The 24,136-nt window shown below is 46.0% G+C and overlaps 1 protein-coding gene across 16 annotated transcripts in view; it reads left to right on the plus strand.

Moving 5' to 3' along the window:
* LOC311132786 (chromodomain-helicase-DNA-binding protein 4-like) overlaps nucleotides 1-23,863 on the plus strand; it is a 31,919-nt gene extending 8,056 nt beyond the window's left edge. For 2 of the 16 annotated variants that reach the window (XM_084166109.1, XM_084166122.1), the window contains exons 8-42: nucleotides 3,036-3,205; nucleotides 3,541-3,774; nucleotides 5,692-5,895; nucleotides 6,167-6,375; nucleotides 6,700-6,831; nucleotides 6,944-7,043; nucleotides 7,289-7,480; nucleotides 8,045-8,245; nucleotides 8,443-8,580; nucleotides 8,883-9,004; nucleotides 9,165-9,338; nucleotides 9,595-9,736; nucleotides 9,915-10,046; nucleotides 10,280-10,397; nucleotides 14,805-14,929; nucleotides 15,204-15,296; nucleotides 15,711-15,864; nucleotides 16,035-16,058; nucleotides 17,358-17,533; nucleotides 17,703-17,892; nucleotides 19,150-19,239; nucleotides 19,374-19,465; nucleotides 19,660-19,793; nucleotides 19,927-20,071; nucleotides 20,209-20,377; nucleotides 20,566-20,625; nucleotides 20,826-20,914; nucleotides 21,137-21,368; nucleotides 21,494-21,559; nucleotides 21,735-21,878; nucleotides 22,079-22,187; nucleotides 22,521-22,653; nucleotides 22,799-22,994; nucleotides 23,320-23,489; nucleotides 23,585-23,863. In XM_084166109.1, coding sequence (XP_084022235.1) covers nucleotides 3,036-3,205; nucleotides 3,541-3,774; nucleotides 5,692-5,895; nucleotides 6,167-6,375; nucleotides 6,700-6,831; nucleotides 6,944-7,043; nucleotides 7,289-7,480; nucleotides 8,045-8,245; nucleotides 8,443-8,580; nucleotides 8,883-9,004; nucleotides 9,165-9,338; nucleotides 9,595-9,736; nucleotides 9,915-10,046; nucleotides 10,280-10,397; nucleotides 14,805-14,929; nucleotides 15,204-15,296; nucleotides 15,711-15,864; nucleotides 16,035-16,058; nucleotides 17,358-17,533; nucleotides 17,703-17,892; nucleotides 19,150-19,239; nucleotides 19,374-19,465; nucleotides 19,660-19,793; nucleotides 19,927-20,071; nucleotides 20,209-20,377; nucleotides 20,566-20,625; nucleotides 20,826-20,914; nucleotides 21,137-21,368; nucleotides 21,494-21,559; nucleotides 21,735-21,878; nucleotides 22,079-22,187; nucleotides 22,521-22,653; nucleotides 22,799-22,994; nucleotides 23,320-23,489; nucleotides 23,585-23,599 — 4,874 coding nt within the window. In that variant the 3' untranslated portion in view covers nucleotides 23,600-23,863. The remainder of the gene's footprint in view (nucleotides 1-3,035; nucleotides 3,206-3,540; nucleotides 3,775-5,691; nucleotides 5,896-6,166; nucleotides 6,376-6,699; nucleotides 6,832-6,943; nucleotides 7,044-7,288; nucleotides 7,481-8,044; nucleotides 8,246-8,442; nucleotides 8,581-8,882; nucleotides 9,005-9,164; nucleotides 9,339-9,594; nucleotides 9,737-9,914; nucleotides 10,047-10,279; nucleotides 10,398-14,804; nucleotides 14,930-15,203; nucleotides 15,297-15,710; nucleotides 15,865-16,034; nucleotides 16,059-17,357; nucleotides 17,534-17,702; nucleotides 17,893-19,149; nucleotides 19,240-19,373; nucleotides 19,466-19,659; nucleotides 19,794-19,926; nucleotides 20,072-20,208; nucleotides 20,378-20,565; nucleotides 20,626-20,825; nucleotides 20,915-21,136; nucleotides 21,369-21,493; nucleotides 21,560-21,734; nucleotides 21,879-22,078; nucleotides 22,188-22,520; nucleotides 22,654-22,798; nucleotides 22,995-23,319; nucleotides 23,490-23,584) is intronic. The other 14 variants (XM_084166123.1, XM_084166111.1, XM_084166124.1 and 11 more) reach the window with 12 other exon arrangements.
* The last annotated feature ends 273 nt before the right edge of the window (nucleotides 23,864-24,136 follow it).

The following is a 24,136-nucleotide window of genomic DNA, read 5'->3' on the forward strand; positions in this document are numbered from 1 at the left end:
GTTGAAAAGGCATTCCTCTTTTGGGTAAATTTTGTTCCGGAAATGTGCCGTATCTGTACTGAACAAAATTATAATGCAACATGTAAAGTGTTGGTCCCATGTTTCATGAACTGAAATAAAAGATCCCACACATCACAATGCCACAGATGTCTCACGTTTTGAGGGAGCATGCAATTGGCATGCTGACTGCAGGAATGTCCATCAGAGCTGTTGCCAGATAATTGAATGTTCAACTCTCTACCATAAGCCACCTCCAACGTGGATTTAGAGAATTTGGCAGAACGTCCAACCGGCCTCACAACCACAGACCACGTGTAACCTGCCAGCCCAGGACCTCCACATCCGTCTTCTTCTGAGACCATCCTCCCAGACAACTGATGAAACTGTGGGTTTGCACAACCGAAAGATTTCTGCACAAACTTTCAGAAACTGTCTCAGGGAAGGAAGCTCATCTGCGTAGTCGTTGTCCTCACCAGGGTCTTGACCTGACTGCAATTCGGTGTTGTAACTAACTTCAGTCGGCAAATGCTAACCTTGGATGGCCACTGGCACGCTGGAGAAGTGTGCTCTTCACAGATGAATCCCGGGTTCAACTGTACCAGGCAGATGGCAGACAGTGTGTATGGCATCGTGTGGGCGAGCAGTTTGCTGATGTCCGCGTTGTGAACAGAGTATCCCGTGGTGGTGGGGTTATGGTATGGGCAGGCATCTGTGCCATCACCTCATGTTTCAGCATGATAATGCACAGCCCCATGTCGCAAGGATCTGTACACAATTACAGGAAGCTGAAAATGTCCCTGTTCTTCCATGGCCTGCATACTCATTGAGCATGTTTGGGAAGCTCTGGATCAATGTGTACGACAGCGTGTTCCAGTTCCCACCAATATCCAGCAACTTCTCACAGCCATTGAAGAGGAGTGGGATAACTTTCCACAGGCCACAATCAACAGCCTGATCAACTCTATGAAAGGAGATGTGCGCCTACCAGATGAACTAAATGCCTTTTTATGCTCGCTTCAAGGCAAGCAACACTGAAGCATGCATGAGACCACCATGCTCTCCGTAGCCGATGTTAGCAAGACCTTTTAAACAGGTCAACATTCACAAAGCCGCAGGGCCAGACAAATTACCAGGACGTGTACTCAAAGCATGCGTGGATCAACTGGCAAGTGTCTTCACTGACATTTTCAATCTCTCCCTGACCGAGTCTGTAATACCTACATGTTTCAAACAGACCACCATAGTCCCTGTGCCCAAGAAAGCGAAGGTAGCCTGTCTATATTATTACTGCCACGTAGCACTCATGTCAGTAGCCATGAAGTGCTTTGAAAGGCTGGTCATGGCTCACATCAACACCATCATGCCGGAAACCCTAGACCCGTTCCAATTCGCATACCGCCCAAACAGATCCACAGATGACGAAATCTCAATCGCACTCCACACTGCCCTTTCCCATCTGGACAAAATTAACACCTATGTGAGAATGCTGTTCATTGACTACAGCTCAGCATTCAACACCATGGTGCCCACAAAGCTCATCACTAAGTTAAGGACCCTGGGACTAAACACCTCCCTCTGCAACTGGATCCTGGACTTCCTGACGGGCTGCACCCAGGTGGTGAGGGTAGGCAACAACACATCTGCCACGCTGATCCTCAACACGGGGGCCCCTCAGGGGTGCGTGCTTAGTCCCCTCCTGTACTCCCTGTTCACCCACGACTGCGTGGCCAAGCACGACTCCAACACCACTAAGTTTGCTGACGACACAACAGTGGTAGGCCTGATCACCGACAACGATGAGACAGCCTATAGGGAGGTCAGAGACCTGGCAGTGTGGTGCCACGACAACAACCTCTCCCTCAATGTAAGCAAGACAAAGGAGCTGATCGTGGACTATAGGAAAAGGAGGGCCGAACAGGCCCCCATTAACATCGATCGATGGGGCTATAGTGGAGCAGGTAGAGAATTTCAAGTTCCTTGGTGTCCACATCACCAACGAACTATCATGGTCCAAACACACCAAGACAGTTGTGAAGAGGGCATGATGAAACCTTTTCAAACTCAGGTGACTGAAAAGATTTGGCATGGGTCCTCAGATCCTTAAGCAGTTCTACAGCTGCACCATCGAGAGCATCCTGACCGGTTGCATCACCGCCTTGTATGGCAGCTGCACGGCATCTGACCATAAGGCGCTACAGAGGGTAGTGCGTACGGCCCAGTACATCACTGGTGCCAAGCTTCCTGACATCCAGGACCTATATACTAGGCGGTGTCAGAGGAAGGCCCAAAAAATGGTCAAAGACTCCAGTCACCCTAGTCATAGACTGTTCTCTCTGCTACCGCACCGCAAGCGATACCGGAGCGCCATGTCTAGGACCAAAAGGTTCCTTAACAGCTTCTACCCCCAAGCCATAAGACTGCTGAACAATTAATCAAATGGCCACCAGGACTATTTACATTGATCCCCACCACCCCCCTTTGTTTTTACACTGCTGCTATTCGCTGTTTATTATCTATGCACAGTCACTTTACAAATTACTTCGACTAACCTGTACCCCCGCACATTGACTCGGTACTGGTAGCCCCTGTATATAGTCTCGTTATTGTTATGTAATTTTCTTGTTACTTTTTGATTTGATATTTTTGCTTTAGTTTATTTAGTAAATATTTTCTTAACTCTATTTCTTGAACTGCATTGGTTAAGGGCTTGTAAGTAAGCATTTCACGGTAAGGTCTACACCTGTTGTATTCGGCGCATGTGACATAACATTTGATTTGAGATGTGTCGCGCTGCATGAGGCAAATGGTGGTCACACCAGATAAGGTGTCTGTGACCAACAGATGCATATCAGTATTCCCAGTCATGTGAAATCCATAGATTAGTGCCTAATGAATTTATTTCAATTAACTGATTTCCTTATATGTACTGTAAGTCAGTAAAATCTTTGAAATTGTTTCATGTTGCATTTATATTTTTGTTCATTGTAGTTTGAATTGCTCTCGCCCACTTCTCTCCTCTTATTCCCTCTCTCCAGTTGAGGAGGATGGTGACGGCTATGAGACGGACCACCAGGACTACTGTGAGGTGTGCCAGCAGGGAGGGGAGATCATTCTGTGCGACACCTGTCCCAGGGCCTACCACATGGTGTGTCTGGACCCCGACATGGAGAACGCCCCAGAGGGGACCTGGAGCTGCCCGCACTGCGTGAGTGACACCTTTTACTAAGGCAATCAATGGCTCTGTGGAGTAAGTGACGGGGGCAATATGGTACTGGTCAGTCAACAAGAATGTCTGGCCAGTCGGCGTGACGAAAAAAGTCTGAGGAAATTGTCGAGGGTAACGAGGAACTATTCATATTGACCACCATTAATCAATGATCATAAACTACTAGCTAGTAGTACTATGGTATATGCTGGTACTATTTGCGCTCAAATAGCTCCAGTGCATAACTGGCTTTGCTCCCCTACCATTCAACCAGTTAACCCTTTCCTGTTGCTCTACTACCATTCACATTAACCCCTTCCCTCTCCCATCCACAGGAGAAGGAGGGCAAACAGTGGGAGGCGCGGGAGGAGGGCTCAGAAGAAGAAGAGGAGGAGGAGGTGGAGGCCGAGCCAGAGGAGGACGACCACCACATGGAGTTCTGCAGGGTGTGTAAGGACGGTGGCGAGCTGCTCTGCTGCGACTCCTGTCCTTCCTCCTACCACATCCACTGTCTCAACCCACCCCTGCCTGAGATCCCCAACGGAGAGTGGATCTGTCCCCGCTGCACTGTGAGTGAACCAATGGGGTGTGACCCAGAGGGTGATTGACATGGGGCACAGACAGTTACAGAAAGTGAATTTGTGACCCACCGTCTCTTTTCAGTCTTATGTTCCAGAATTTGAAATGGTGTACAGACTCCGAGCTTCAAAATGGCATATCATACACTGTAGTTGGGGGAAACATGAGGAAGTAAAGCTGCTTTAAAAGTGAATGAACATATAACCCCATTTAGGAGAAAAGGGCATCAAACATTTTGCTGTGATTTTCACACTTGCTCTACATGAATCCTTGGGAAACATATTTAGAAAAGGGGTACTTTCACCAAATTGCCAAAATGGACTCCCCATTAAGAAAACAATTACAGTATTGTCTGTTGTTGTATAATAAAGATCATCTTTCACATTGAACAGCTACTGTGCTGTTCTTTGTCTACACCCATGTAGCATCGTTCACACCCTCTAAAGCCTTAGACTGACCCACCCATCTCTTAAAGAATTCACATTGGAACACATGCGAATGTGGCCATGTGCTAAAGCAGTGAGTTAGTGCTTAAGAAACACAAAATATTTCAACCAGCTACATCAAGTGCTAAAGGTAGTAGCCTACAATTTAGGAGACACTTAACACATAAAGACTTAGGTAAAAACGATCTAGACCTAGGCCTATATCATAAGATCCTTTGAGCAAGGCCTCCCGAGTGGTGCAGCGGTCTAAGGCACTGCATTGCAGTGCTTGAGGCGTCACTACAGACCCCGGTTCGATCCCAGGCTGTGTCACAGCCGGCCGTGACCGGGAGGCGCACAATTGGCCCAGTGTCGTTCGGGTTAGGGGAGGGTTTGACCGGCCGGGATTTCCTTGTCCCATCGCGCTCTAGCGACTCCTTGTGGCGGGCCGGGTGCCTGCAAGCTGACTTCGGTCAAGTGTTGGACAGTGTTTCCTCCGACACATTGGTGCTGCTGGCTTCCAGGTTAAGCGAGCAGTGTGTCAAGAAGCAGTGCGGCTTGGCAGGGTCGCGTTTCGGAGGACGCATGTTTTTCAAAAGTCCTGATCTTCTCAGAAATATGTTTGCCGGGGGATGCTTTCACATCTCTGGAAGGAAGGGTGTCAACATTGCACCGCAGCTGAAACCTGGTTCCAGCTGAGTGAAAGCTCCTTGGCCACAACAACACCAGGCTCCAGACAATTAAAGCTGTAAAGGAGGAAAGCAGACAAAAATAGACAAGATTAAAACCTTGCATACCAGCAATAACATTCATTGACCCCAAGTCCAAGCAATAAACTCAAAGTACAAAGACAAAATACCTGAAGTGTTGCTTGTTCACCCTCAATCATCTCCTTTTACTGGTGGCGGAGAGCAGATTTATGCTGAAAGACAAATTCCAGAAAAATATAGCCTGTTGACTGCTACAACTGTACTAAAATGCCCTGTGGCTGTTTTTGGTAGCTAGCTAGTTAAACATGACAAACTGGCAAACAACATTACTGTAACAGCGGAATGCAACTGCCCAGCTCAGCGAACTGTGATTTTCACATTTTATTTATTTTTACAGATTACATACTGGTTTGTTATTAAGGCACATGAAAGTTCACATGTTAAAGAAGGCATTTCTGCAAAAAAAATGCATTATGATGAAAACATATTTTTTACCGTTCAAATGCCTCTCCTGTGAAGTAGTGACATGCGACATATGCCCAGCTTTCTCTAACGGGTCATATATTTAACTTCCCAAATTGAAACCTAGCTCATACCCTCTTGGATAGTGTATGGGAAAACCAAACTACTAAATGGTTGAATGCAATGTAACATTACCTAGCTTATCTGTAGACAAGGCATTTTCACCATGCCATTATGATCAGTTTGTCATGAAAAGTGAATGGTTTAAAAACGTTTGACCTATTCATTGACTCTCCCCTCTTCTCCTCAGTGTCCACCCATGAAGGGCAAGGTGCAGAAGATTCTGACGTGGCGCTGGGGCGACCCCCCTCCGCCCACGCCCATCCCCCGCCCCCCAGACCTCCCGGCTGATCAGCCCGACCCCGCCCCTCTGGCCGGGCGCCCTGAGAGGGAGTTCTTCGCCAAATGGAGCAACATGTCCTACTGGCACTGCTCCTGGGTGTCTGAGCTGCAGGTATGTACGCACATACACACACAGGCATGTATTAAAGATTTACGCTTGGCCGCTACTTTACAGGCAATCGCAATCATACACACCTACCCTCAGTTGGCTTGTTGCAGATCTTATTTTCGCTTCTCAGTCGCACACTGAAACAAACAAAAGCGTTCAAACAAAGACACACTTCTTTCTCACTCAAATTGATTAAAGAAGAGCTTTAATGTTAGACCCACGTTCGAGAACACACACACTTCCCCCTTTCACCCACCCTTTCCCCTCTTCCTAGTTGGAGCTGCACTGTCAGGTGATGTTCAGGAACTACCAGAGGAAGAATGACATGGACGAGCCTCCTTCAATAGACTTTGGTGAGGGGGATGAGGAAAAGAGCACCAAGAGGAAGGCCAAGGACCCGCTCTACGCCAAGATGGAGGAGAAGTACTACCGCTTCGGCATCAAGATAGCCTGGATGATGATTCACCGCATCCTTAACCACAGGTCAGACAAGAATCAAGGACTGGCTCCTAAATGTGATTCAAATGTATTTTAGTCTCATTTGAGAGATAACATTTCCAAAATGGCAGCAGATTTTTAGTTGCAAGGCCATACAGTTATAGTCGTACACTTTGTAAATAGTGTCAAGTCGATGGAAAGGAGAACTCCCGCACACATGATTACCTCTGCATGTGTTTGTCAGTTGAAGGGTTTCTCCTCATGGTGCAAATCTGCCATTGGTCAAAGCAATAATTTTAACCAATCAGTTGCGAATACCTACCAGATGTCATTTTCAACACCCAAGTTTTGCCTGTTTGTGCGCTGCAGTCAGGACAAGAAGAACAACGTCCACTACCTCATCAAGTGGAAAGACCTGCCCTACGACCAGGCCACCTGGGAGGCCGAGGACATGGACATCCCAGAGTTCGACATCTTCAGAATGCAGTACTGGAACCACAGGTAACTAATGCACTATTGCCGCCACCTCTATATTGCGTAGATGAAATTAAGGAGTTTCTTCTTTCTCCCTTTGTCTGTTTACGAGGGTAACAATATTCTCTGTTTGTTTCAGGGAGCTGATGATGGGTGATGAGGGTAAACCAGGGAAGAAGATGAAGGTGAAAGGCAAGACGAAGAGGTTGGACCGGCCTCCTGAGAACCCTGTCGTTGATGTAAGTGGAGTTGTAACTTTTTTATTGGAGTCTTATGTCTTTTATCAGAGATATGGTTTCTCTTGATTTATAAGGTATTCCTGATCATCATAAATTGTTTCAGTATATTACTGTTAAAATTGCCTTTTAGCCTCTTCTGCAGCTCTAAGTTGTGCCAATCACATAAACCCCGTATGTTGCATATTTACTGCATAGTGTGTCTTGACTTCAACAGTAACTAACTTCTCCATCTCCCCCCTCTTCAGCCCACCATCAAGTTTGAGCGGCAGCCTGACTACCTGGACAGTACGGGGGGCAACCTGCACCCCTACCAGCTGGAGGGTCTCAACTGGCTGCGCTTCTCCTGGGCACAGGGCACAGACACTATCCTGGCTGACGAGATGGGTCTGGGCAAGACTGTGCAGACTGCCGTGTTCCTCTACTCACTCTACAAAGAGGTATGTGTGTGACGGAGAATGGGGGTGAACGTGCATGTATTAGAGTTAATAACTTTCAATTTGACCTTTCAAATGTTAACTATAGCTTCTAACTTTTTATTTGTTGATAAATGTCATTGTTTACGTGTTTTTGTTGTTGTTGTGGTAGCCATTAGTTAAAGCGAAACTGATTTAGAAATGCCAACTTGGCATATAGCTCCCTTGGCAGCCTTATTGGCCAATACCAGGCCAGCCATTTTGTATAAATCAGGTGAAATCTGACGACATTAAGCTTGAGCTTTGTGTCAACCCTCTTGGGGGGGGGGGGGGGTGATCACATGGAGACTACTGCCACCTATTGGTTGGAGTGTAGAATGCAATGCCTTTGACAACACCATTTATTTACATTAGAATTATAGATCTATGAATGTTACATGAAAAATGATATTTCTTTATTAAATTAGCTGTGGCTCAGTTGGTAGAGCATGGCACTGGCAACACCAAGGGTACTGGGTTCGATTCCAACTGGGGCCACCCATACAAATTATCTTATTTTAATTAAAAAATGTTCTTTCCCCCTCATAGGGTCACTCCAAGGGCCCGTTCCTGGTGAGCGCCCCCCTGTCCACCATCATTAACTGGGAGAGAGAGTTTGAGATGTGGGCCCCGGACATGTACGTGGTGACCTACGTAGGAGACAAGGACAGCAGAGCTGTCATCAGAGAGAATGAGTTCTCCTTCGAGAACAATGCCATCCGCGGAGGCAAGAGAGCTTCTAAGATGAAGGTGAGAATGATGGGGAAAATGTGTTAAAATGAAAACTGATAAAATGTACTTTGTTGATAAACGACAGTTCTAAAGTTGGTATTCTGTTGAAGTAAGGAAATACTAGCTGTGTCAATATGTCACGATAAGCTCACTCCTTCAATGATATGCTGGTGTGTGTCACATTTTTAACCGTCCCCCCCGTTGTGGTCATGCAGAAAGACTCATCTGTGAAGTTCCATGTGCTGCTGACGTCGTATGAGTTGATCACCATCGACATGGCCATCCTAGGATCCATAGACTGGGCCTGTCTGGTGGTCGATGAGGCCCACAGGCTCAAAAACAACCAGTCCAAGGTGAGAGATTAGAGTTGATGACTCCTATAACCTGTCTATGGTGAAGGTTTAAAGAGCTTGTGCTATGGAGGTAGTTTACCTGTTTTGTGCAACATATTCCCTTATTCAGGAAAAATATCCATTTGGAAGTATAAGGGTATTGAGGCATCCCAAATTCTATTTCTCATTATTTGGATATCCTGATTGTATTAAGTACAATGAAACTCTACCTAAGCTGGTATGGCTGAAGGTACCATTGAGAAATACAAAAGTGTGCCTTTTTTTGTTGAGTAACACTGTTTTTCTCTCTCTCTCTCCTCCAGTTCTTTAGGGTGCTGAACAACTATCCTCTCCAGCACAAGCTGCTACTGACCGGTACACCTCTACAGAACAACCTGGAAGAGTTGTTCCACCTCCTCAACTTCCTCACGCCAGAGAGATTCAGGTGTGTGTGTATACACAATCTGACCGCATTACTCCCCATACTTTCCCACTCAATCCCAACAACCACTTCACATCACCTGTATCACACCCCACACATCTTAGACCAGTTATTATAGAGTTAACCTTTACTTCCTTTCCTGCATCTTCCTTTCTCTGTGTAGTAACCTGGAGGGTTTCCTGGAAGAGTTTGCTGATATCGCCAAAGAGGACCAGATCAAGAAGCTGCATGACATGCTGGGACCCCACATGCTCAGGAGACTGAAGGCTGACGTCTTCAAACACATGCCTTCCAAGACGGAGCTCATCGTCAGGGTGGAGCTCAGCCCCATGCAGAAGTGAGTGAACGTGGTATAGTGGGAGGGATAAGGTGTAGTGAAGGGGTAAATTGAATAGTGGTAAGCCAATTATATTGGCTAAAAGGTGTGATGTGGTCAAATATATATAGTTAGAATGATTAGTTATCTTCCATAGACTTTACTTAATTAAACACAATCTTCCCTTGAGATACTCAAATCATGAGAACTTTACAATATAATTGGACTGGGGAAGTGGTATTAAATGTTGATTTTCTTATTGTCTTTATCTTTTTAGGAAGTACTACAAATTCATCCTCACCCGTAACTTTGAGGCCCTGAACACGCGAAGTGGTGGAAACCAAGTATCCCTGCTCAATGTAGTGATGGACCTCAAGAAGTGCTGCAATCACCCCTACCTCTTTCCTGTGGCTGCCATGGTACAACCCACATACCAATGTTGTTATGGATAAGTGGGGGGGGAGGCATTCATTGTGTATACGCAGTCTTCGATACTGTTTGCATCTAGCAGTTGTAACTTATGTAGTCTTTTGCTGTAAGACTTTATATAACTGAGGCTCTGACTCTTGATTGGTTCCCCCCCCCCCCCCCAAATAGGAAGCCCCAAAGATGCCCAATGGAATGTACGACGGCAGCGCCCTCACTAAGTCTGCCGGGAAACTGACTCTATTGCAGAAGATGATGAGGAAGCTGAAAGACGGAGGGCACAGAGTTCTCATCTTCTCTCAGGTTAGTTACCCAACACACACATTTAAAAAAACTTTATTTAAATCCACAAATCACATTACATCTAGAAGGATTCAACCATTTCAAAGGTCTTGGAGACACTTATCGATACAAAAAGCACACAGACACACACATGGACACTGCTTACCCTTGTAGATTATTTTATAGATTGAAAATGATTTTGCCTCTTGCATCAACTTTGTTTAATCACCGCCCATTCACTCCCTCTGTATTAGATGACCAAGATGCTTGACCTGCTGGAGGACTTCCTGGAGAACGAGGGCTACAAGTACGAGCGTATCGACGGAAGCATCACCGGGGGCATGAGACAGGAGGCCATAGACAGATTCAATGGTGAGGCTCACCCAACACTGACTTCCTCATTCACACTCTGAAATGGCTGTATACACAGTGATATAGTAGAGTGTATATTATATAGTTGAGTCTTTAGGTGTATATATCCCATCATTGTTTGATATCGAAAGTGATTGATATAGATAATAGTTGATGTAGAAAGCAGGGTTATTTCTGGATCAAAAAGGGGCTTAGGTGGTGGTCGGCACGACTGAATTTGTTCCGGTCCCTTGGCAAGAAACTCCCCAGCTGGGTGGTACAGATATATTTGTTGTATTTTTAAGCCATTACTGCAATTCTAAACTCAGCAAAAAAAAAGAAACTTCCTCTCACTGTCAACTGCGTTTATTTTCAGCAAACTTAACGTGTAAATTATTTGTATGAACATAACAAGATTCAACAACTGAGACATAAACTGAACAAGTTCCACAGACATGTGACTAACAGAAATGAAATAATGTGTCCCTGAACCAAGGGGGGGGGGGGGGGGGTCAAAATCAAAAGTAACAGTCAGTATCTGGTGTGGCCACCAGCTGCATTATGTACTGCAGTGCATCTCCTCCTCATGGACTGCACCAGATGTGCCAGTTCTTGCTGTGAGATGTTACCCCACTCTTCCACCAAGGCACCTGCAAGTTCCCGGACATTTCTGGGGGGAATGGCCCTAGCTCTCACCCTCCGATCCAACAGGTCCCAGACGTGCTCAATGGGATTGAGTTCCGGGCTCTTCGCTGGCCATGGCAGAACACTGACATTCCTGTCTTGCAGGAAATCACGCACAGAACGAGCAGTTTGGCTGGTGGCATTGTCATGCTGGAGGGTCATGTCAGGATGAGCCTGCAGGAAGGGTAGCACATGAGGGAGGAGGATGTCTTCCCTGTAACGCACAGTGTTGAGATTGCCTGCAATGACAACAAGCTCAGTCCAATGATGCTGTGACACACCGCCCCAGACCATGACGGACCCTCCACCTCCAAATCGATCCCGCTCCAGACTACAGGCCTCGGTGTAACACTCATGCCTTCGACGATAAACGCGAATCCGACCATCACCCCTGGTGAGACAAAACCGCGACTAGTCAGTGAAAAGCACTTTTTGCCAGTCCTGTCTGGTCCAGCGACGGTGGGTTTGTGCCCATGGGTGACGTTGTTGCCGGTGATGTCTGGTGAGGACCTGCCTTACAACAGGCCTACAAACTCTCAGTCCAGCCTCTCTTAGCCTATTGCGGACAGTCTGAGCACTGATGATTGTGCGTTCCTGGTGTAACTCAGGTAGTAGTTGTTGCCATCCTGTACCTGTCCAGCAGGTGTGATGTTCGGATGTACCGATCCTGTGCAGGTGTTACACATGGTCTGCCACTGCAAGGACGATCAGCTGTCCATCCTGTCTCCCTGTAGCGCTGCTGTCTTAGGCGTCTCACAGTACGGACATTGCAATTTATTGCCCTGGCCACATCTGCAGTCCTCATGCCTCCTTGCAGCATGCCTAAGGCACATTCACGCAGATGAGCAGGGACCCTGGGCATCTTTATTTAGGTGTTTTTCAGAGTCAGTAGAAAGGCCTCTTTAGTGTCCTAAGTTTTCCTAACTGTGACCTTAATTGCCTACCGCCTGTAAGCTGTTAGTGTCTTAACGACCGTTCCACAGGTGCATGTTCATTAATTGTTTGTGGTTCATTGAACAAGCATGGGAAACAGTGTTTAAACCCTTTACAATGAAGATCTGTGGAGTTATTTTGATTTTTACAAATTATCTTTGAAAGACAGGGTCCTGAAAAAGGAACGTTTCTTTTTTTGCTGAGTTTCCATGGAGCTGAGACATTTTTTGCAGTTTTAAAGAGAATTTCCTACAATTCTATACATTTTGCCAAGGTGCTGAGAGATAACGTTGCAGTTTTTAAAGCAAATTTCCTGCAATTCTATGCATTTTGTGATGGCTAATGCTGTGTTTTTATGCTCAACATAATAACAAAATTCATACTCCTGAATTCATAGGGCCTATTGCAACCATGGATGGCCACTAGATTATCGCCATGGCAATTGCAACCATTATTGGTCACCTTATGACTTCTCCCTAAAGCTGATTTCGGGGTTAACTTGTAGTCTTCCTTGCATTTTACTGTGGTATCTACCAAGGTGAATAGGACTGATACTGTAGTTTTACTGTGGTATCTAACACAGTAAATGGGAGCTCCTGATTTTTGGGGAAAGTGATGTAAAACCACTGCAGTAGACTTGACATTGTTGAAGGTTTCAGCTAAATCACTGGTTTATTCTTGTGGGTGCATGTAATCTAAAGTTACTATCGTCTTAAGAAAACCAGCGATAACACAGTGCTTCATGGGAAGTTATGCATCTTCGTTGCAATCCCTCCATAGTTGTAGGATTTTTTTATTATCCCTGACTGTCTAGCTTTTATTTTGGTTAGTTCTCAAAGATTATATTAATACAAAATATATATGTCCTTTTCTACATAGTTTATATCTGGCTTTAGTTGTTTAAAGATGGATTCTGCAGTAGGGGGGAACAGCGCCACTGACCGCCTTACCCCCAGTGTTGTTGTTGATGTCGAGCTGAGGAGCGTCGTGCAGCAATCTCAATCTATGTATTTGTGTGTATGTGTATATATACAGTACCAGTTAAAAGTTTGGACACACCTATTCATTCAAGAGCTTTTCTTTATTTTTACTGTTTTCTACATTGTAGAATAATAGTGAAGACATCAAACTATGAAATAACACATATGGAATCATGTAGTATTGACTGACCTTCATGTCTTAAAGTAATGTTGGACAGTCGTTTCTCTTTGCTTATTTGAGCTGTTCTTGCCATAATATGGACTTGGTCTTTTACCAAATAGGGCTATCTTCTATATACCACCCCTACCTTGTCACAGTACAACTGGTTGGCTCAAACCTATTAAGAAGGAAAGAAATTCCACAAATTAACTTTTAACAAGGCACACCTGTTAATTGAAATGCATTCCAGGTGACTACCTCATGAAGCTGGTTGAGAGAATGCCAAGAGTGTGCAAAGCTGTCATCTTGGCAAAGGGGGGCTACTTTGAAGAATGTCAAATATTTGTTTAACACTTTTTGGTTACTACATGATTCCATATGTGTTATGTAATAGTTTTGATGTCTTCACTATTATTCTAGAATGTAGAAAATAGTAAAAATAAAGAAAAACCCTTGAATGAGTAGGTGTCAACTTTTGTGTGTATGGTATGTATGTCACACTACATGACCAAATGTATGTAGACACCTGCTCGTCGATAATCTCATTCTAAAATCTTGGCCATTAATATGGAGTTGCTCCCCCCTTTGCTGCTATAACAACAGCCTCCACTCTTCTGGGAAGGCTTTCCACTAGATGTTAGAACGTTGCTGCGGGGACTTGCTTAAATATATCCACGAGCATTCGTGAGGTTAGGCACTAATGTTGGGCGATTTAAGCCTGGTTCGCAGTCAGCGTTCCAATTCATCCCAAAGGTGTTTGATGGGGTTGAAGTCAGGGCTCTGTGCAGGCCAGTCAAGTTCTTCCACACAGATCTCAACAAACCATTTCTGTATGGACCTAGTTTGTGCACGGGGGCATTGACTTCACTGGAACTAAGGGGCCTAGCCCGAACCATTAAAAAAACAGCCTCAGACCATTATTTCTCCTCCACCAAACTTGACAGTTGGCACTATGCATTGGGGCAGGTAGTGTTCTCCTGGCATCCGCCAAACCCAGATTCGTCCATCAGAATGCCAGATGGTGAAGTGTAATTCATCACGCCAGAGAACAAGTTTCCACTGCTCCAGAGTCCAATGGCGGCAAGCTTTACAACACTCCAGCTGACGCTTGGCATTGCGCATGGTGATCTTAGGCTTGTGTGCGGCTGCTTGGCCATGGAATCCCATTTCATGAAACTCAAGACGAACAGTTATTGTGCTGACGTTGCTTCCAGAGGCAGTTTGGAACTTGGTAATGAGTGTTGCAACCGAGGACAGACGATTTTTACGAGCTTCGGCACTCTGTGTTCCCGTTCTGTGAGCTTGTGTGGCCTACCATTTCACGGCTGAGCCGTTGTTGCTCCTAGACGTATCCACTTCACAATAACAGCACTTACAGTTGACCGGGGCAGCTCTAGCTGGGCAGAAATTTGACGAACTGACTCGTTGGAAAGGTGGCATCCCATGACGGAGCCACTTTGATAATCACTGAGCTCTTCAGTAAGGCCATTCTACTGCCAATGTTTTTCTATGGAGATTGCATGGCTGTGTTCTCGATGTTATACATCTGTCAGCCAGGGGTGTGGCTGAAATTGACAAATTCACTAATTTGAAGGGGTGTCCACATACTTTTGTATGTATGTATAGTGATTGGTCTGAGTGATTTGAGTGGTTGATCTGTTTGTTCCCTAGCTCCGGGAGCGCTCCAGTTTGCCTTCCTGCTCTCGACAAGAGCTGGAGGTCTGGGTATCAACCTGGCCACCGCCGACACCGTCATCATCTACGACTCAGACTGGAACCCTCACAACGACATCCAGGTATCACACTTGGAACCATCACACATAGGCCCAATGCCAAATCAAGCCCTCTGTCCTATGCACTTAGTGAATTTGATTTGTTTAAGCAATATGGTGAAACTTCCACCTAGCCTATCAGAGGGCAAGGTGGAGCTATTACCATATTGCTTACACCTGTCGAATCCAATCAGATCTCCACACGTGTTTAGCGGTCGATTTGGGGATTGGGCCATTACCATTTCCTTGTCCTCCATCAAGAATGAAAGGTTCATACAGTTTCTCTTCCTCATCTCAGGCATTCAGCAGAGCTCACCGTATCGGGCAGAACAAGAAGGTGATGATCTACCGATTTGTCACGAAGGCCTCTGTGGAGGAGAGGATCACTCAGGTAAAGAGGCTGTCACCTCTCCTGCAACATCACAATGACCTATACACAACGTAACATGGGCGGCAGGTAGCTTAGTGGTTAAGAGCGTTGTGCCAGTAACCGAAAGGTCGCTGGTTCTAATCCCCGAGCCGACTAGGTGAAAAATCTGTCGATGTGCCCTTGAGCAAGGCACTTAACCCTAATTGCTCATGTAAGTCGCTCTGGATAAGAGCGTCTGCTAAATGACTAAAATGTAAAATGTAACACAACAAATCACAAATCTGTATCATAGAAATGACACTTTGTTGATGGATCCAATGAATGTTGTGTGTGAAACAGAGCCTTGTCTGTCAGCTCTACTCATTTCTATGGCCTAAATTGGCTGAAAGAAAGTCAGTGCAGGCATTGAAACGTCCATGTTCTCTCCCTCTCCAGGTTGCCAAGAAGAAGATGATGTTGACCCACTTGGTGGTGCGTCCTGGTCTGGGCTCCAAGACGGGCTCCATGTCCAAACAGGAGCTGGACGACATCCTCAAGTTCGGCACAGAGGAACTGTTCAAGGACGAGCTTGGAAAGGGGGACAAAGAAGGTAAAAAAATAAAGTCCCGCTGCTGTAAACATGGATGGATGGATGGAGGGATGAGGGATGGATGGAGTGGATAGTTGTTGTTCATCTGTCAAATCACCAGTCAGTTGGCTTGCAAATATTAAAGTGAGCAAACGAAATGTCCTCTTTTTGTTTTTGTTACCTACCCACAGCAGGTTACTGGAAGCGTGTTGCAGGTGAACAGAAAACGAGCAAAGGCCAGCAGATACGAACAGTCAAATAAGCTGATAGTTTGTTGTTTATTACTTGTTAGTGCTTATTAGGTGAAATGTTCAACATTTCTAAGATGTCTCCCCCCAGAACATAATGGAGCATCTAACCAACTTACACAAGGTTTTAATTCTGGGTAAACAGAGATTAAAAACATCATAATGATGTGAAGATGTTTAGAACAGATCTGGTTTGAGATAAGGTTATGACAATGTTTATAACGCGTTCATTATAACGTTTTACAAACTGGGTGGTTCGAGCTCTGAATGCTGATTGGCTGATAGCCGTGGTATATCAGACCGTATACCATGGGTATGACAACATTTATTTTTTACTGCTCTAATTTACGTTGGTAGCCAATTTATAATAGCAATAAGGCACCTCGGGGGTTTGTGATATATATGGCCAATGTACCACGGCTAAGGGCTGTGTCCAGGCACTCCGCGTTGCGTCGTCCCTAAGAACAGCCCTTAGCCATGGTATATTGGCCATATACCACACCTCCTTGGGCCTTATTGCTTAATTAAACCATGGTATTGTTAAATACTTGTTTCTGATTGGCTTGAAGGGCATTATTTCCCTATAATGCACAGTATATTTGCACGGTAGAATTCAATGGCTATAGTTCATTCTTACATGTTCTATGTTTGAGCTGCTTTTGAAAGCAAAAGTCGAATTGAAAACATTGGCATTGTTGAATTCAATTTTCATTATGGCAAGCTAGGACTGATGGTTTGGTTAGCTAAACTAGCAAGTCTGTTTGGTTACCACGGCAACTACTGTAGCTATCTAGTAAACTTGCTAGCTACTTTAGTGGATGTTGAACACTTTCCTACCGGCAAATGAACACATTTCTAGCAGCAAATCTGTTAAATTATAGAAATTGTATAAAAGGGATAATCAGCTCGGGGCTCTATGCGTTCTCTGAAAAATTACGCGAACACACCTTCCACGTCGTTCATTATTTTCCATAGAACGCATAGCCCCTCGTTGATTATCCCTTACATCAGGGAAACTCTGTCCTGGGCCCCCCCCCCCGGGTGCACGTTTTGGTTTTTGCCCTATCACTACACAGCTGCTTGAAATAATCAAAGCTTGATGAGTTGGTTATTTGAATCATCTGTGTATTGCTAGGGCAAAAAACTAAATGTGCACCGAGGGGGGGGGGGGGTTCAGGAAACCCTGCCTTACATGATAATGTTTAGAACATGTTCTGATAATGTTTACATGGAGCATGTTCATAATGTCATGGTAATGTCCCCCAGGTGAGAACAAGGAGGAGGACAGCCAGGTGATCCACTATGATGACATGGCGGTGGACAGACTGCTGGACAGGAACCAGGAGTCCGAAACCCCAGAGGAAACTGAGATCGGGAGCATGAATGAGTACCTCGGCTCCTTCAAGGTGGCCCAGTACGTGGTCAAGGACGAGGAGGAGCCGGTAAGTGTGTTTTTTTGAAGGTTTTGAAAGTTTTTAGAAGGTTGACTCTTTGTTGTAGCCCAGACGTTGTGTGTGTGTCTAATTTGACACGGCACACTTGATCAATGAATAACCTTCGCCCTTCTCTCTCTCTCCATTCCCTTCCTCCTTCGCTCTTGGCCCCCCTCAGGAGGAGGAAGTACAGAGAGAGATCATCAAGCAGGAGGAGAGTGTAGACCCAGACTACTGGGAGAAGCTGCTCAGGCACCACTATGAGCAGCAGCAGGAGGACCTGGCCCGTAACCTGGGCAAGGGCAAGCGCATCCGCAAGCAGGTCAACTACAACGACGGCTCCCAGGAGGACCGAGGTAGTAGACGGGGTAACAACAAGAAGCGCCAACGCCATTATTTATTTACTTACACGTTTTTGTGTGTCTCCCCCCCCCCCCCCCAACTTTCGTGGATGTGTGCATGTGAGAGAGCGAGGAAAGGCATGGAGGTATGCGATGTGTAGGAGCATGGAGGTATGTACCTGTATGTGGAGGTGGGTGTGAGCGTCACTGGTGAAGTCTTAGTAACAGAGTGGTGTCAGGTGCTGGTTTGATTATAATTTACCTCCTGCATGAGGCATGCCTCTTTCTGTCACAGTTGTATTGGCAATTTTGAATTTTCATCCAATTTGCATTCTCTTCAGCAATGCTCTCTGTCAAACCTCAGAAAGTCTGGTAAATCTTCAGATATGTTAGTGATCTTCTATCCCCAACAATAATTACATATGATGAGCAGATATCTGTTCAAGTCCTTTTTTTTTATATTGGAATGACAGCTTTCCTTAACTTCTGACGCCTGAATACAATGCATTGCAATGGTGAACTACTCTACCCACAATGCATTGTAAGGCCACCATGATCTCAGGCTTCTCACCAAGAGGAAGAAAATGCCGGCCATCGCCCCCACAAAATATGGCACTTAGCACTCTTTTATTGTAGTACCCGAAGAGATGGAAGAATGAGTAGGCGTGTATGACTGAATTGGGGTTGTATGTTGTGCATACATGGTCTGTTTTTGTACCCCTTCCCTCTTTTGAGTTGGGAACCGGTGCATCTTTCCTTGCTTGCTAACTATAGACATACTAGCTTAACCAAAGTCCCATGTGGTTTGTCAGCTACTCCCATTCAGGCACTGCGTGTATGTTTATCGTGTGTAGGCAAGTTGAGACACATCACCCCCATATCTGTAACAATGGTTTCCTTCTAGCTCTCTGTACTTGGTCTGTTTTGTCAACCTTTCACTCAAAGTCCATTTCCTTGTAGAATATTCTCCCCCTCTTTGAATGTTTAATATTTAACCCTCCCGTTGTCCTAGGGTCAAAATGACCCGCCACTGTGTTGAACCAACTTTATTTAATTTTTATATTTTTGGGATCATTTGTGAGGAGGCGGCAGTGATACTTTCTTTAAAGTCTCACTGCCTCCTTCTCACAAATGATCCCACAAAAATAAAAAATAAATAAAGTTGGTTCAACACAGTGGCGGGTCATTTTGACCCTAGGACAATGGGAGGGTTAAAAAAATAAGTTCAAATAAGTTTCTGGACTGTGTACTGAAATTGCTCCCTGTGTCTCTTCTGTCTCTAAGCAGATTGGCAGGATGACCAATCGGACAACAACTCGGACTACTCTGTGGCCTCCGAGGAGGGTGACGAGGACTTTGATGAGCGAGCAGAAGGTAAGCGAGAGTGTATGTGGACAGAGATGGTGTCCCTGTCAGTGGGATTTACAAGAGAGTGTGTGCGTGTTTGTATGTGGTTTGTGAAGCTTAAGAGAATAACTTTTCATGTTTTCCTTTATCTGGCGGTGCAGCCAACTCTCGCAGACCCAACAGGAAAGGCATGCGGGGCGACCGGGACAAGCCACTGCCCCCCCTGCTGGCCAGAGTGGGAGGCAACATCGAGGTCAGCTGTCAATGTCCATCAATCACTGCACTCTGAACCAATGCTCTGTATGATTCTGAATGTGCAAGTTAGCTTATCTACTGATGGGCCTACCAACCACTTGTCTCTAACATTCAGTTGCCATGTTAGAGGTTGGGGGTCAATCTGTAGACTACCTGTTAACACGACACTAACCCTGCCTCTCTGGTGTTCAGGTGTTGGGCTTCAATGTTCGGCAGAGGAAGGCCTTCCTGAATGCAGTGATGCGTTATGGGATGCCGCCCCAGGACGCATTCACCACCCAGTGGCTGGTCAGAGACCTGCGCGGGAAAGCTGAGAAAGAGTTCAAGTGAGTAACTAACATGTTAAAGGGTAAAGAAAAATAGTAATGCCCTGATATGGGTTGATTTTGTCCTTTTTTTGTTTTTTTACATCGGAACCACTCATCTCTTTTCTCCTGTTTCTTTCTCTGTCTCTCTCAGGGCGTACGTCTCGCTCTTTATGAGGCACCTGTGTGAACCCGGCGCAGACGGCGCCGAGACCTTCGCCGACGGCGTCCCACGCGAAGGGTTGTCGCGGCAACACGTCCTCACCCGCATCGGTGTGATGTCACTGATCCGAAAGAAGGTAAACCCCAGTTGCTGTGTGGGATAGTTGATCAATTCAACTGTCATACTTTTTAAGTGAAAGAGTAACGGTATACTGGTCTTATGATAATATATGACCCTGTGTTTCATGATCTGTCCTGACCGCGTTCTGACCAGGTCCAGGAGTTTGAGCACGTCAACGGCCAGTGGTCCATGCCCTGGATGATGGAGCTGGAGGAGAGTAAAAAAGCTGCAGCCGCTGCAGCCGGAGCCCACCCCGACTCCCCAGGGAAGACCCCCTCCACAGGCACGCCTGCAGACACACAGCCCAACACACCCGCCACAGGTACAGACCGCTACATACTCTTTCACAACCCTCTCCCTGATCACTACTCTTTCTGCATTTCCTATGGCCAATCCGTCTTTCTCTGCTGTATTGACCTATGGCCTGCAACCCCCATCTCTGCAAGTAGACCCTCTCCTGCGATAATGCTTTTAACCCCCTGTTCCCCTCTGTGTGCTCGCCCTCCCCAGCCCCCAAAACTCCCTCCACAGGCACACCCGCAGACACGCAACCCAACACGCCCGCCCCAGGTAAACCAACTCTGTCCCCTCCTCCTCCCTCCTACCTCCACACCCTCTCACTGTTCCAGGTCTCCAACATGCAGGGTAAAACACTGACCCATGCACTGCTGCTGCTATGCTGGTTTTAGTGAAACCACCCTAGAATAAGAGTGCTTGGTGCGTAACTGTCAATCAATGCAGAGATAAACGATGATGTTCTGTTGGTTTAGCAGACGATCCTTCAAAGACTGAGGACGCCGTGAAGGATGGCGATAAAGACGGGGAGAAGGAGGACTCCGGAAAGACGGAAGACACAGAAGTAAAGAATGATACACTTGATCTACATTGGTCAATAGACTAGAATAGGGCAATGGCTAACCAAAGCCAACCAATGTATCATACTTGTACATGGGGATTGATACCACAGTATATAATTGTTGTGAAGTTTGAGATTGAACTCCTTTTCCAGAATGGTTATGCTTAGTTAGTTCTCTGTGCTTCTGGTTCTAATAAATGTTGCTCTCTTTCCCCCCTCTTTCAGGTAATTGCGATCCCTGATGAGGATGAGAAGACTCCTTCCCCTGAACAGAAAGCGAAGGAGAAAGAGGAAGAAGAGCCCATGGAAACAGACAAGCCTACCAACGGGGAGGTGGAAAAGAAGGATGGAGAGACTGCAGAGAAGAGCGCTGAGGGAGGAGAGGAGACCAAGTCTCCAGCAGCGGAGGTCAAGACGGACGTGTCGGAGGTCAAATCTGAAGAGTCCAAGGCCAAAGGTGAACTTTTCTGTCAATGTCATAATAGAATATGGTTCAGTACTATTTTTCCAGAGTACCATTTCTATAAGACTCTTGTTTGATGTTTGCTAATGTCCGTCCTCTTTCTCTTCATGGATTTGCAGCAGAGGATAAGACAGAAGAGAAGACCGAAAGGATGGACACCACTCCTGCCTCAGAGGAAAAGAAAGGTAGCTCCTCTCTCCATCATTCGTGCTCGTTTTTCCCTTGTCAGTCGACAAACTGCAGTAAGAACATACTGTAGGTCCCGTGCCTTGCGTTGGTCAATGTTTGTCGACGTTTCTGCTTCACTCCATTCTCTCATTCACCCCATTTTTTTCCCCCCCTATCTGGTTCTGTCTGTAGAGCAAAAGGAGGTGAAGGTGGAGGAGCCGGCCAAGCTGCAGAACGGGGACAGTGTGAAGGAGGGAGCGGCGGCCGGAGTCAGCGAGGAGAAGAAGAAAGCCAAGACAAGGTTCATGTTCAACATCGCTGACGGAGGATTCACAGGTAAGACGACTGGAGAGTGTCGAGGGACACACAGGCGCAAACTCATGCACAGATCTCAACTCCGTCTCAATTGAGTTTTGGTTGGTACATGGTTAAGCACTACTCTTGGACTAAACTGCATTTTCAATGGTCTCAATTTCAAACAAGTCTCAATTGTTACTTCAGGGAATCACTAACAAGCTCTTCTCTCTGGCCTACAGAGCTGCACTCCTTGTGGCAGAACGAGGAGAGGGCTGCCACAGTCACCAAGAAGACCAACGAGATCTGGCACCGTCGCCACGACTACTGGCTGCTGGCTGGCATCATACAGTATCCTTTTATACCAGTGTTGACAAACTATGCTGCCCACTGTGGCTCTTTGCAAACAAACATTAGGACGGCGCACTCGAACTGACAGAACTCAATGATTTACTGTCACGTTTTACTGTCAAGTCTTTCTCTTTAAAATTTGACCGGTACAATACCGTCATTGGAATATTGCTTCCAGGGTGGACTGCCTGTAGCAGGATGTGAATACATCTATTAACTATGACCAGCTTGAAGTATTAGTGAAAGGTCACATACATTAGGCTAATATTGGTCATACCACAAACAGTGGGGCCTGTCTGTTTAGGTTTTCCCTTGACTCTGGTGCCCCCCCAGACACGGTTACGCGCGCTGGCAGGACATCCAGAACGATGTGAAGTATGCCATCCTCAACGAGCCCTTCAAGGCTGAGATGAACCGAGGCAACTTCCTGGAGATCAAGAACAAGTTTCTGGCCAGGAGGTTCAAGGTATAAAGGCATTTAACCCTTTATTATCCATTATCATTTATAAGCCAACTCTTTTTATACTCTACCCCCACCCCCACATTCCGTGCATTTGTATGAATGTATTCTCATCCACCCCTTTCCTTCTCCTCTCCTTCCCTCCCACTAGCTGCTGGAGCAGGCCCTGGTGATCGAGGAGCAGTTGCGCCGGGCGGCCTACCTCAACATGTCGGAGGACCCTTCCCACCCATCCATGGCCCTCAACACGCGCTTCAGCGAGGTGGAGTGTCTGGCCGAGTCCCACCAACACCTCAGCAAGGAGTCCATGTCGGGGAACAAGCCCGCCAACGCCGTCCTGCACAAAGGTAGCTAGCCAGCTAGCACTCGCCTAGTACGCCTGGGTCGAGTTCATTAGGGCACACTGTAGAACTCTTTGGGGCAACGGAAAATGTAAATGGTTCTGATGGTGCCTCCCCATTTTTCATTTTGTTTCTGACCGTTTTTTTCTCCATGTTGTGCCTACTGAACGTGACCCTGTGCAAAGGAATGAGAAGGATAGTCTCTTTGCTGACAACAGACCATAATACATGTTATCAACCTAACCTAAAGTACCTTGAGGCTTAGTTGAACATTTGTAAAGTTGGCAAGCACTTCCAGGTTCTCATTCTCTCGCTCTCTTTTCTTTCTCAGTGCTAAAACAGCTGGAGGAGCTGCTCAGTGACATGAAGGCAGACGTCACCCGTCTCCCAGCAACCATCGCCCGGATACCCCCCGTCGCAGTGAGACTCCAGATGTCCGAGAGGAACATCCTAAGCCGCCTGGCCAGCAGAGGCCCCGAACCACAGCCTCAACAACAGCAGGTAAGTACCCAGCCCAAAGAGGTGTGTTTGTGTTTTTGTTCACGAGTCTTGTCACGCTTTGTAATGTGGTTGTTGCTTTCTTTCTCTTTCTACAGATGTCGCAGCAGTAGCCTGGCTTAGGCTTGTCCCCCCCCTTGAATCCCACCACCTCTACATTCCTGATAGGCACAGCAGAAGATGACGCACCCAAGCTTGAAACCACGGCTCTTTACGTATATATACATATATATATGGACTTGCAGCGTTTCTACAGGCTGACCCCTGGACACTGTGGAAATGATAGCTATTTTATTTTTCCCTTTTTCTTTGACTTATTAATATTATTGATATGTTTTATTATGGTTTTTTGGGACCTAAATAAAAGTGTAATAAAGGATTGTTTATTTTTATTGTGAGATTTGGGGGGGGGGGGGGGGGGTGATTCATTAGCAAGGCTAATGAAAATATACAAAATAGGGAGGATTTATCTAGCTAAATTATCTAAGAGGGAGTCACATAAGTGACAGAATATTTTTGGAACCTCTTTGTTCCAATCAAGACAATTCACTTAGACATTGAAGTAATAGACTGATTATCAGAAAATATTGCTGTGCTTTTATGTAACCCACCGAAGACTTACACATTGTAGTACCATTATTATTTTTTAC

This window comes from Coregonus lavaretus (genome assembly GCF_964263955.1).
Source record: "Coregonus lavaretus genome assembly, chromosome: 7".
NCBI classification, from domain to species: Eukaryota; Metazoa; Chordata; class Actinopteri; order Salmoniformes; family Salmonidae; genus Coregonus; species Coregonus lavaretus.